At 70.2% G+C, this 11,612-nt stretch overlaps 3 protein-coding genes across 3 annotated transcripts; 2 read left to right on the forward strand and 1 right to left on the reverse strand.

Annotated features, from left to right (window-relative positions):
* Positions 1–181: 181 nt before the first annotated feature.
* On the forward strand, positions 182–1,981 carry LOC309416103 (protein HIDE1; the record flags this gene model as incomplete). The annotated part of the gene is made up of 7 exons (XM_082015679.1): positions 182–212; positions 325–624; positions 748–828; positions 949–1,035; positions 1,389–1,416; positions 1,550–1,593; positions 1,692–1,981. 7 exons carry the CDS (start codon positions 182–184, stop codon positions 1,979–1,981), a joined length of 861 nt encoding a protein of 286 aa, XP_081871805.1.
* A 1,661-nt stretch (positions 1,982–3,642) lies between these two features.
* CARM1 (coactivator associated arginine methyltransferase 1) lies at positions 3,643–10,142 on the forward strand (the record flags this gene model as incomplete). The annotated part of the gene is made up of 16 exons (XM_082015681.1): positions 3,643–3,787; positions 6,116–6,241; positions 6,335–6,441; positions 6,526–6,630; positions 7,058–7,168; positions 7,270–7,447; positions 7,541–7,631; positions 7,757–7,838; positions 7,956–8,041; positions 8,154–8,243; positions 8,328–8,465; positions 8,984–9,073; positions 9,150–9,262; positions 9,380–9,457; positions 9,560–9,628; positions 9,703–10,142. 16 exons carry the CDS (start codon positions 3,643–3,645, stop codon positions 9,837–9,839), a joined length of 1,746 nt encoding a protein of 581 aa, XP_081871807.1. The 3' UTR covers positions 9,840–10,142.
* Positions 10,143–10,775: 633 nt separating this feature from the next.
* YIPF2 (Yip1 domain family member 2) lies at positions 10,776–11,605 on the reverse strand (the record flags this gene model as incomplete). The annotated part of the gene is made up of 4 exons (XM_082015680.1): positions 10,776–10,919; positions 10,997–11,179; positions 11,248–11,408; positions 11,518–11,605. Coding segments are annotated over 4 exons (576 nt in total), but the record flags the coding sequence as incomplete, so codon positions are not given.
* Between the last annotated feature and the right edge of the window lie 7 nt (positions 11,606–11,612).

The raw sequence follows: 11,612 nt of genomic DNA on the forward strand, positions 1-11,612 counted from the left end.
TGTGCAACGGGGGAAAAAAATAACCTTGGTGTGTACTCGGGGACACTCTGTCATTTCCTTCCTGGGTGATGAAACTTCGTCTTGAGCAAAATCCTCCTCTTCTTCTTTTCAGCCGGAGAGCTCCTGCGCCTCGGGGTCCCCGTGGCAGGGCCGCGCCTGATCTGGACCCCGGAGGAGGAGGATGAGGCTGGAGTTTCTCCTCCTCGTGGCGGGTACGTTTTCCTCACCTCTGCCCAAGTTTGGGTTGGCCGAGCCGGAATTCACCACCGCGCCGGTCGCTTGATGGTCGGATCCGGCTCCCCGCTCATCGTCCCTCTCTCCCAGGAGCCGTGGCAGCGCCGAGGCTCTCCCCGCCGCCGCTCGGGCTGCTCTCCCAACAGGACGGGGATGCCCCGAAAATCATCTGCTTCGCCCCGCAGAGCTACGCCGGCAGCACCTTCGAGCTGTTCGCGGTGGGCACTGGCGTCCCCGCGCAAAGCGTCTCCGCCGAGCCGGGTCAGCACAAGGTTGATTTCACCCTGGACGGGGCTACGCCGGCTTCCCGGTGCTACCAGTGCCGGTACCGGAGCTATAACGGCAGCGCCTGGCAGACGTCGGCGTTCAGCATGGAGATCATGGTGAACGGTGCGGGTGGTGGGACGCCGAGGGGGCGGCGGGTGGGGGCACCCCACTTCCCACAGCCGCGAGGGGCCCTGTCGGGCTGCGCCAGGAATGCCGCTGACCCAAATCCGGCGTGTTTCTCCCCAGCCTCGGGTGACGCCGGCTGTCATCCCCCCACCGCCGCCCCGACTGGCCATCCCCTGCCCACCACCACCACTCTGCAGCAAGGTACCGGCATGGGGACCCGCCTGGCTCCACGGCAGCACCGGCGGCTTGTCCCCGGTAACCCTCTACGGCCGCACCAGGGTTTTCCCTGCGGTTAACCCCCCCCGCCATCTTCCCTTCCAGATCGCTCCTGGCTTCTCCCGGTAGCCGTCGGCACGGCCGGCCTGGTGCTGCTGCTGCTGGCAGCGGCTGTGGTGGCAGCCTGGCGAGGTGCGTGGGGCGTGGGTGCTCTCACTGGTGTGGCCGTGGCGGCAGCAGCCTGTAGCCGGGGAGTGCCGGCTGTGCCGACAAGGACTGTCACCCTGGAGCTCCCCGCCGGGGTGGCACATGGTTTGGTGCTGCCTTAGGAGCGAGCCTGCCAGTGCCGACAGGCAAATCCCTTCTTGGTCCCTGCCGGCTCCAGGCGAGTCACCGGCAGCAGGAACCCTCCGGGGGGTTGTGGTTTGGGGAGAGCCGGGTTTAAGGCACCGCTGGGTCCCCTTCGGCATCACCGCGCGGTTCCGGCCGTCCCCGCGGCTGAGCCCGGCTGCGCCTCCACCCGCCTCTGTTTTCTCTCTCGCCAGTCAAGGCTAGCAGACAGCGGGCAAAGAGGTGAGAGCGGCCGGAGCCGGCGCCTCCGCGGCAAAACCACCCCTGAAAGGCGCTGGCGCAGCCGAGCCGCCGTGTCGGGCTCCCCGCTGCCTCCTCCCCGCCCGCCGCGCTGTCACCAGCTTTGTTTTTGCAGGCAGCAGGCGTCTTGCTGGGCGGAAACGCGGTACCCCACCACGGGTGAGGCCCAGACCCCCCCGCGCCGGGGCAGCGCCCCCTCAGCAGCCGGTGCTGCCACCTCCCCCGGCACCCCAAAAACATCCCTGTTTTCTCCGCAGAGCTTTCCTATGACACCTACGGCTACGCCGTCCGCGTGGTGAGTGGGGGCGGCCGGGGGTTCCCACACCCACCCAGGGTTGGTTTTGGGGTCTGCCCGGCCGTGGGAGCGGCACGGGCTCGCCTGGGCACCGGCGGCTGCGCCGGCTCACCCCTGCCTCTCCCTCCCTGCAAGAATGTGCAGCCAGAAGCCGGCGGTGGCACCAGCACGTTTCCGGCATCCCCGCAGAGAGACCCCCAGGCGTCCCCCCCCGCAGCGCCCCACTTCAGCACCTTCAGGTCCTTGGCGTGAGCCCCGGTGGTGCCGTCTCTGCCGGCGCTCGCCGCGGCACCGGGAGCCCAGCTCCTCCTTTTGCCGGGGAGCATGAGGAGCCCCCGGCACGACCATGAGGCAAGGGGCTGTGTCATGCCACGCTTGGCGAGGCGCCGGCGCCCCGCGGCACCGCGCCAGCTGGGGGACATGCCGGGGGCTTCCCGGAGCTGCCGGCGATACCCCCGGCACGGGAGAGGTGCTGACGCACCGCCGGCGGTTCAACACCAGAGCCGGCAAAGTACCCTCCTCATCCTCGCGCCTCTGTCTCGGGGAGGCCGCGGGCGCGTGCCGGCAGAGCCGAGCCGGGCGCCCCAAATGGCAACGTCTCTGTGCCGGGGCGTCTCCGCCGCCCACCCCGGTTTCAATAAAGGTGTTTGCCGCCAGGTGCCGGCGCGGGACGTGGTGCTGTGTCCCCCTGCGTGCGCGGCCTGGCAGCGCCCGGTGCTGGCGCAGCGCTGTGTGCCGCGCGGCGCCCATTACCCGGCGCTGTCTCTGCCCCGGTGCTGGTCCCCGGTCCCTGGTCCCAGTCCCGTTCCCCGATCCCGTTCCTGGATCCCAGTTCCCGGTCCCAGTCCTATTCCCTCATCTCAGTCCCCATTCTGGTCCCTGATCCCGCTCCCTGATCCTCTTTCCTGATCCCTGTGCTATTCTCCGATCCTGATCCTGGTCCCCAATCCCAGCCCTGTTCCCTGATCCCAGTCCCTGATCCCAAATCCTTTTCCTGGATCCCAATACCAGTTCCCGTTGCCCAATCCCATTCCCTGCTCCTGGTCCCTGATCCCCAGTTCCCGTTCCTGGATCCCAGTTCCCAATCCCAGTCCTGGTCCCTGATCCCCAGTTCCCACTCATGGATCCCCGTTCCCAATCCCAGTCCTGGTCCCTGATCCCCAGTTCCCACCCCTGGATCCCAGTTCCCACTCCCGGATCCCAGTCCCAGTTCCTGTTCCTGGATCCCATTCCCCAGTCCCAGTCCTGTTCCCTGATCTCAGTTCCGATTCTGGTCCCCCATCCCAGTCCCTGATCCCGCTCCCGTTTCCTGATCCTCTTTCCTGATCCCTGTCCTATTCTCCGATCCTGATCCCGGTCCCCAATCCCAGCCCTGGTCCCTGATCCCCAGTTCCCGTTCCCGGATCCCAGTTCCCGATCCCAGTCCTGGTCCCTGATCCCCAGTTCCCGTTCCCGGGTCCCAGTTCCCGATCCCAGTCCTGGTCCCTGATCCCCAGTTCCCGTTCCCGGATCCCAGTTCCCGATCCCAGTCCTGGTCCCTGATCCCCAGTTCCCGTTCCCGGGTCCCAGTTCCCGATCCCAGTCCTGGTCCCTGATCCCCAGTTCCCGTTCCCGGATCCCATTCCCCAATCCCAGCCCTGGTCCCTGATCCCCAGTTCCCGTTCCCGGATCCCAGTTCCCGATCCCAGTCCTGGTCCCTGATCCCCAGTTCCCATTCCCGGATCCCATTCCCCGCTCCCGGCCCCGTTCCCGGGTCCCTATCCCCGACCGCGATCCCCGTTGGCGGCGCGGCCGCCCTCCGGCAGGGGGCGCCGCGCCGGCCGGCGGGTGGGCGGGGCCGGGGGGCGGGGCCGCCCGGGGGCGGGGCGCGGCGGCGGGCGCGGGCGGGGGCGGGGGGCGGCGGCGGCTCCAAGATGGCCGCGGTGTCGGTGTTCCCCGGCGTGCGGCTCCTCACCATCGGGGACGCCAACGGCGAGATCCAGCGGCACCAGGAGCAGCAGCCGCTGCGCCTCGAGGTCCGCACCGGCCCCGACAGCGCCGGCCTGGCGCTCTACGGCCGTGAGTGCGGGCGGGGGGGCCGGGGACGGAGGGCGTGAATGGGGGTGGGGGGCGCTGGGGGGGGTGTCTGTGGGGCCTGGGGGGGGTGGGGGTGCGGGAGCTGGGGGGGGGGAGCAGGATGGAGCGGGGGGGGGCTGGGTTTAGATGGAGGTGCGGGCTGGGGGGGTGTACGGGGCCTGGGGGGGGCTGCAGGTGCCGACGGGGGGGCTGGGGGCGTGGGGCTTAGGTGGGGGGTGGGGAGGGCTGCAGGGTGCCGGCGGGGGGTGTGGGGACATGGGGGGCACGGGAGGGTTTGGGGGTGCGGGGCCTGTGGGGCTAGAAGGGGGTGGGGAGGCTGGAAGTGTCGGGGGCGGGGGGGGACACGACTGGGCCTGTAGGGCTCGGGGGGGCCGGGGGGTGTACGGGGACCGGGGGGGCGATGTGGGGCTGGGGGGGGGCTGGCTCGGTGCCCTCCAGGACGGGCGACGGGGTGCTGGGCCCGTGGGTGCAGGGGGGCCGGGGAGCCGTGTCGTTCGGGGGGTGCAGGCACCGTGTCCCGTCCCGCCCCCGCCGGGGGGGGGCAGCCGGGGGGGCTCGGCCAAGGTGGGGGCTCCCCCGTCCCACCGGTTGAGTCCCGGCCCCCTCCGGCCTGAACTGGCCCGAATTTGGTGACCTCCCGGCCCCGACCGGGGGGTCTCTCCGGCGGCCGGTAACGAAGTGACGGGGGGCCGGTTTGCCGGCCGGCGGGCGCGGCGCCGGAGCCGAGTTCTCTTTGTCTCTGCGCAAGAATCGCGGTTTTTTCTTTTTTTGGGGGTGGTTTTTTTTTTTTTTGCTTCCCCCTTTCCCGAATCTGGCGGTTCCGGCGCTTTGTGCTCGGCGAAGCTTGGGAATCCGCTGGCGCCGGTGCCGGCACGGTGCTGCCGGAGCCTCCCTGGCCTCCGCGTCCGGCTGGTTTTTGCGCGATTACCGGCGACGACGTCGGCTTTACAGCCGCACCGTCGCGGGGGAATAGCGACCCGACCCGCTTCCCTCGCCGCTAACGACCCGCTCCGGTGAAATTAATTGGTTGGCGCAAGTAATTAACGTGCGGCGCGGCGGCCCCGTCCTGCGCCGGGTTTGGGGGAGACCTCGCCCGCGGTGTGGGACGGGGCAGGGGAAACTGAGGCACGCGGGGCTGCCTCGTCCCCGAGCCCGCGGCTCGTCCTGCCGCCGCCTCGGTGCCGGCCCGGCGCTTTCTTGGCCTGGGTTTCCTCACCGGCTGCCAAAGCTTCGCCGTGGTTCAGCCGGGAGGACGCCGGCAGAGAGCGGGACCCGCTCCCCTCACCGAGAGCGAAGCTTTGCGTAGAGCCCGAAGGTTCTTTCGGTTTTTGGCGGGCGCCGAGAGCCGTCCCCGTGCCGGCACGGCCCCGTGAGCCGCCGACCCTTGGCTCTGCGGCTCCTCCATCCCTCGCCGCATCACGATGCCGCGGCCGCTCGTCGCCCCGCGCCGGCCGGCGTCCAGCCCCCCGCCCCCCCCGGCGTCATCCCGCTTTTCCAGGCGTTTGCCAGAAAAGCCTTTGTGTGGCCGGGGCCGGGGGTCTCTCGCTGCCCTTTCAGCGCCGGGGCGGCCGCCGGCACATCTGCCGGCCCTTTTTATCGGCCACAAAGAGCCGGGAGGCCCGGGCTGACAGCCTGATTAACGCGGCTGGCGGGAATTTGCATTTAATGGCTTTGCCGAGCAGTGCCGGGCTCGGTGCGGGCGCTGCCGCGGCCCCACCGCGCTCTCCTTCGGGGCTGGAAGCCCCTCAGCTCGTTTCCCTCTCGCCGCTCCAAATTAATCGGGCAACTTAACGCACCACGTGGCCGGTCCGGAGTGGCGATGCGCCGGGAGCCTGGCCGGCAGCAGGCAGGGCTGCCTGGCGCTGCCAGGGCGAGGGACCGGCAGCGAGATGCCGGAGGTAAAACAGGTTTTGCCGCAGCGGCTCGTTTGGTTTTTCCGGCTTGAAGCGGCTAACGAGGGAACACCGTGACGCCCGCGGCCGGAGTGGCCGGCGCGGCTCCCGGTTCGGCTGCGGGCAGCTCGTCCCGTCGCCCCCTCGTCCTTCCTCACGGTGTCGTTCGGCTCCGCCGGCAGCCGGTGCTCCCGCGTCGCCGGCAGCGTCCCCGATCTGCGTTTCTCTCCGCTCCAAAAGCCCCGTAAACCCCCTTGACGGCACGCGAGGCGCCCGCCTCCCCCTCCTCGCAGCGTTAATTAGGCTAATTACGTTTGCTCCCCGTCCGTCTCGCGCCGGGGCGCGGGTTTGGGCCGAGCGCCGGCGGCGGGGGGCTCCGGCGCTCACCCCTCCCCGTGCTCTCTCTCCGCGCCCCCAGATGAAGACGTCTGCGTGTTCAAGTGCTCCGTGTCCCGCGAGACCGAGTGCAGCCGCGTGGGCAAACAGTCCTTCATCATCACGCTGGGCTGCAACAGCGTCCTCGTCCAGTTCGCCACCCCCAACGGTGCGTCCCCCCCGCCCCGGGACGGGGTTCGGCTTTTCCGGGACCCTTCCGCACGTCCCCGCCCCGGCTGACGTCCCCCTCCGTCTTTCCCAGATTTCTGTTCCTTTTATAACATCCTGAAAAACTGCCGAGGCCACAACACGGAGCGCTCGGTCTTCAGCGAGCGGACGGAAGAATCCTCGGCCGTGCAGTACTTCCAGGTGAGGGGCGGCCGCGGCCGCCAGCGAGGGTTCGGCCGCCGCGGCCCCGGTGACGTCCGCGTCCGTCTGTCCCCCCTCTCCCAGTTCTACGGGTACCTGTCCCAGCAGCAGAACATGATGCAGGACTACGTCCGGACGGGCACCTACCAGCGAGCCATCCTGCAGAACCACAGCGACTTCAAAGACAAGGTCAGCCGGGCGCCCTCCGCCCTCAACCGCCCCGGCCGGAACGGTAGTTTGGGCCAAATCTGCCTCTTTTTGGTGAAAGCTGCCTCGTTTCGGTGTCTGGCTCCAGCTGGAGCTGGAAGAGGCGCCTCGCTTAGGTCTTTCCTTCCGTTTTTCCCCACTGTTCCGGCGTTTTCCTTCTCCTTCCCGGTGGTTTATTTTGGGTATTTCCCGGCAGGAGGAGGGACGGTAGCCGAGAGCTGCGTGGCGCCGGCACGCAGCCGGCTTCCCACGCCGTCACCGCCGATCCCCCTAATCGGGGGGTTATATATAGGCTCAAAGAGGATTTGGGCGCTCGGGTGCCGCTCGCCGGCTCGGCCACCGCGCTCTTAATCCCGTCCTTCCCCGCGGCGCGCTCCCCTTCACCGTACCCTCGCCGTCTCCCTCCCAGATCGTCCTGGACGTCGGCTGCGGCTCCGGCATCCTCTCCTTCTTCGCGGCGCAGGCCGGGGCGAGGAAGATCTACGCGGTGGAAGCCAGCACCATGGCCCAGCACGCGGAGGTGCGCGGCCCCGTCGCCGACCGCCTCTCGGCGGCCTCGCGCCGAACCCCCTCCGGCGCTGACGGCGCGCGCGTCTCGGGTTGGTTTTTTTTCCGGGGCAGGTGCTGGTGAAGAGCAACAACCTGACGGAGCGGATCGTGGTGGTGCCGGGGAAGGTGGAGGAGGTCTCGCTGCCCGAGCAGGTGGACATCATCATCTCGGAGCCCATGGGCTACATGCTCTTCAACGAGCGCATGCTGGAGAGCTACCTCCACGCCAAGAAGTACCTGAAACCCAGCGGTGAGTGCCGCGGCGGGTTCCCGGCACGCGGCGGCGGCGGCAGGGAGGGTCTTTCCCTCCCTCCAAGCCCCCTCCCCCTGCTCCCCCGTCCAGGGAACATGTTCCCGACGATCGGCGACGTCCACTTGGCGCCGTTCACGGACGAGCAGCTCTACATGGAGCAGTTCACCAAAGCCAATTTCTGGTGAGTCCGGCCCCGGGGCTGGGGGCTGGGGGCTGATCCCGACCCCTTCCCCTGCCCGGCGGGGGATGGGGAGGCCGGAGCCGCCCCCCCCTCACGCGTCCCGCGTCCCCCCCGCCCCGTCGCAGGTACCAGCCCTCCTTCCACGGCGTCGACCTCTCCGCGCTCCGAGGGGCGGCCGTGGACGAGTATTTCAGGCAGCCCGTGGTGGTGAGCGGCACCGAAGTCCCCGTGGGGGGGGACACGGGGCGAAATGTCACGCGGGGGGGGGGGTGGGGGGGCTCTGGGGGTCCCAGCCCCTGACCCCCACCCCCCCCACCCTCCCAGGACACCTTCGATATCAGGATCTTAATGGCCAAATCGGTCAAATACACCGTGAACTTCTTAGAAGCCAAAGAAGGCGACTTGCACAGGTGGGTGCCGCCGGGAGGGTGCCGAGGGTCCCCCCGCCGGGCCTGGGGGTGCCTCAGGGTGCCGGGGGGGGCTCGCCGCCCCCCCCGGTGACGGCTCGGCTTTGCCTCGCAGGATAGAAATCCCCTTCAAGTTCCACATGCTGCATTCGGGGCTGGTGCACGGCTTGGCCTTCTGGTTCGACGTGGCCTTCATCGGCTCCATGTACGGGGAGGGGGCCCGGGGGCGGCCCGGGGGGGCCGGGGGCCGTGCCTCACCCCCCTCCCCGCCATTTCTCCCCCTCCCCAGAATGACGGTGTGGCTCTCGACGGCCCCCACCGAGCCGCTGACCCACTGGTACCAGGTCCGGTGCCTGTTCCAGTCGCCGCTCTTCGCCAAAGCCGGCGACACGCTCTCAGGGACTTGCCTCCTCATCGCCAACAAGAGGTGGGAGACGGGGGGCACGGGGGGGCCCCCCACCCCGCGGCCGCAGCCCCCACCCCGCGGCCGGGCCCTCGCCGGAGCCGCCGTCTCGGCTTGGGTTACGCCGGCCGCGATCTGGTTTCGCCGCGGTCCTTCGGCACCCGGAATAGCTCGGAAGGGTGTGCGTGGGGGGGGGGCAGCTCGGCAGAGGGGGGCTCCGTGCCCCAGTTTGGACTGGTAGGGGGGCCCCGTGCCCCAGTTTGGGCTGGTGGGGGGGCCCCGTGCCCCAGTTTGGGCTGGTGGGGGGCCTCGTGCCCCAGTTTGGGCTGGTGGGGGGCCTCGTGCCCCAGTTTGGGATGGCGGGGGGGGGCCGTGCCCCAGTTTCGGCGGCGTATTTATAGCTTGCGGTGGGGACGGCCGCGCCCCAGATGCTGACGCCGTTGCCGCTGCTCCCCGGGGGCTGAGCTGGAAGGGGGGGGGGGGGCTGCGGGACCACCCTTGGGTGCAGTTTGGGGTCTCACGGCCTGTGTCCCCCCCCCCAGACAGAGCTATGACATCAGCATCGTGGCTCAGGTGGACCAGACCGGCTCCAAGTCCAGCAACCTCCTCGACCTGAAAAACCCCTTCTTCAGGTGGGGGCGTGGGGCGGGCCGGGGGGGGCCCCAGGACCCCCCCCCCAGGCCTCACCGCCGCCCCCTCCCGCCCCAGGTACACGGGGACGACCCCCTCGCCCCCCCCCGGCTCCCACTACACGTCCCCCTCGGAGAACATGTGGAACACGGGCAGCACCTACAACATGAGCACGGGGATGGCGGTGGCCGGTGGGTACGGGGCTCCGGGGGGCTCCGGGGCGGGGTACGGGGCTCCGGGGCGGGGTACGGGGCTCCGGGGGGCGGTTTGGGGGGGCTGACCCCCTGCCCGCCCTCTCCCTGGCGCAGGCATGCCCGCGGCGTATGACCTCAGCAGCGTCATCGCCGGCGGCTCCAACGTCGGCCACAACAACCTGATTCCTTTAGGTGAGCGCGGGGCGGGGGGGGGGGATCAGGGGGCGGGGGGGGGCCGGGGTGGGGTCGGGGGGTCGTGGCAGCCCCCAGCCTCACCCCCGCCCCCCTCTGCAGCCAACACCGGCATCGTCAACCACACTCACTCCAGGATGGGCTCCATCATGAGCACGGGCATCGTCCAAGGTACCCCCCCGCCACGCCGGGACCCCCCCCCCGGGACCCCCCCGGGACCCCCCTGACCCCCCCTCTCCCCCCAGGCTCCTCCAGCGGCCAGAGCGGCGGCGGCTCCAGCACCCACTACCCCCTCAACAGCCAGTTCACCATGGGGGGCCCCGCCATCTCCATGGCCTCCCCCATGTCCATCACCACCAACACGATGCATTACGGCAGCTAAGGGGCTCCCCGGGACTGCCAGCGCCAGGAGCACCGCGCCGGGACCCCCGCCGCCCCCCCGGCCCCGCGCCGCCCAGGAGGCGTTTTGACCCTCCGACGCGAGACGAAGCCGCCCAGCCCGCGCTCCGCGCGTCGACGCCGGACCCAGATTGGGGGGGGGGGGGGGGGGTTGGGTTTTTTTTTTGTTGTTGGTTTCTTTGTTTTGGTTTTTTTTTTTTCCTTTTTTTTCGGTTGTTTTTTTGGAAATTTTCTTTTTTTGGTTTTTTTGGGGGGGTTTTGTTTTGGTTTTTTTTTTTAAACGGAAGGCCGGAGCCGCCGGCCCCCGCGCCGCTCGGGTGCCGTCTTCCATAACAGCCGGGGAGCTCGGTCCCTGCGCGGGGGAAAGGCTCGAACGTACCAAAATCTCCTCTTTCGGCCCCGTCCCTGCCCGCCGGGGCAGGCAGCGCAGGCAGCAGCCGGCAGAGCTGACCCCTGTTATGGAAGGCTCCCTGACCGGCGGCGCCGCGCTCGGCGCCTGAACTCTCCTGTTTCCCCCCCGAGGGGCGCGGCGGGGTCCCCCCCCGCGCTGGGGGGCCGGGGGGAGCGGCCCTTCGCCGGGCTGCCCCATAGGAATAGCGGATCCGCTGGGTTTTTTCGGCTGTAGTACTGAATAAACGGGAGGGTTTCCAAGGATCGCGCCCCGCTGGCTTCCACAGCCGGACCCCGGCTTGGGCGCAGACCCCGGCTCGGGCGCAGACCCCTCCCCAGCCCCCGCTGAGGCCCTCCGGGTGGTTTTGGGGCTCCCCCCCCCCCAGGCAGGAGACGGCGGTGGGGACGTCCCCGGGTTTATTTGGGTCAGTTCGCATAGAGACGAGCCGGCAGCCGAGCGGGGCCGTGTCCTGCCGTGGGGGCTCGTGGCCGCGGGCGGGGGACCCCTCCCTGCTCCAGGGACCCCCCCTCACCACGCAGGGTGGGCGCCCGGCAGGGAGACGTTGGTGCCGGGCAGCTGCGGCGGCCGGCTGCGGAGCCCCTCGGCCCCCGCCGTGGGGTGCGGCGGCGGAAGGGCCGGGCCGGTGCTCGGCGGCCGCTGGAAGAAGTAGAGCTGGGAAGAAAAGAAAAACCCCTGGGGGGTCGGCGGGGGGCCGGAGCCCCACAGGGACCCCCCCCAGCAGCGGGTACCTTGCAGCCGACGGCGAGGAGGGCGTGCAGAGAGACGACGGCGGCCACCACGGCCAGCGCGGTTGCCCGGCCGTCGGCACGGGCCGGCGGCCAGAAGGTGAGGGCCAGCACCGACGCCGAGAGCAGCGCGGCCACAGCCAGCAGCAGCCACTGCAGCCAGGCGGCCGGGATCAGCCACAGCACCTGCGGGGACAGTGGCCTGTCACCCCCCCCCTCTGCCCCCCGCCGCGGCCGGGCCCCCCGGCACTCACCGCAGTGGGGACGTAGGCGGAGAGGGAGTAGCCGTAGACGCAGACGGTCTCCAGGAAGCTGTAGGCGCCGGCCCCGCGGCTCTGCCGCCACCGCAGGAACCCCCACAGCGCCAGCGGCACCAGCCAGGCGTAGCAGTAGATGAGGGTGGCGGCGATGGTGACTGGGGGGGGGGAAAGGGGGGGCTCAGGGCACGGCTGGGGGCCCCAGGGTGGGGCCCAGGCTCCCTCCCCGAGCCGTGGGGCTGGTCCTGGCACCCTCCAGCCCCTCACCGTTGTGGAACTGGGGGCTGTAGCGGTAGGCGGGGGACGCTCGCTTCTCCGTCAGGTGGGAGAGGTTCCCGCTGATGGCCAGGGCGAACACCAGC

Source organism: Phaethon aethereus (genome assembly GCF_964289735.1).
Source record: "Phaethon aethereus genome assembly, contig: HAP1_SCAFFOLD_30, whole genome shotgun sequence".
Taxonomy (NCBI): Eukaryota; Metazoa; Chordata; class Aves; order Phaethontiformes; family Phaethontidae; genus Phaethon; species Phaethon aethereus.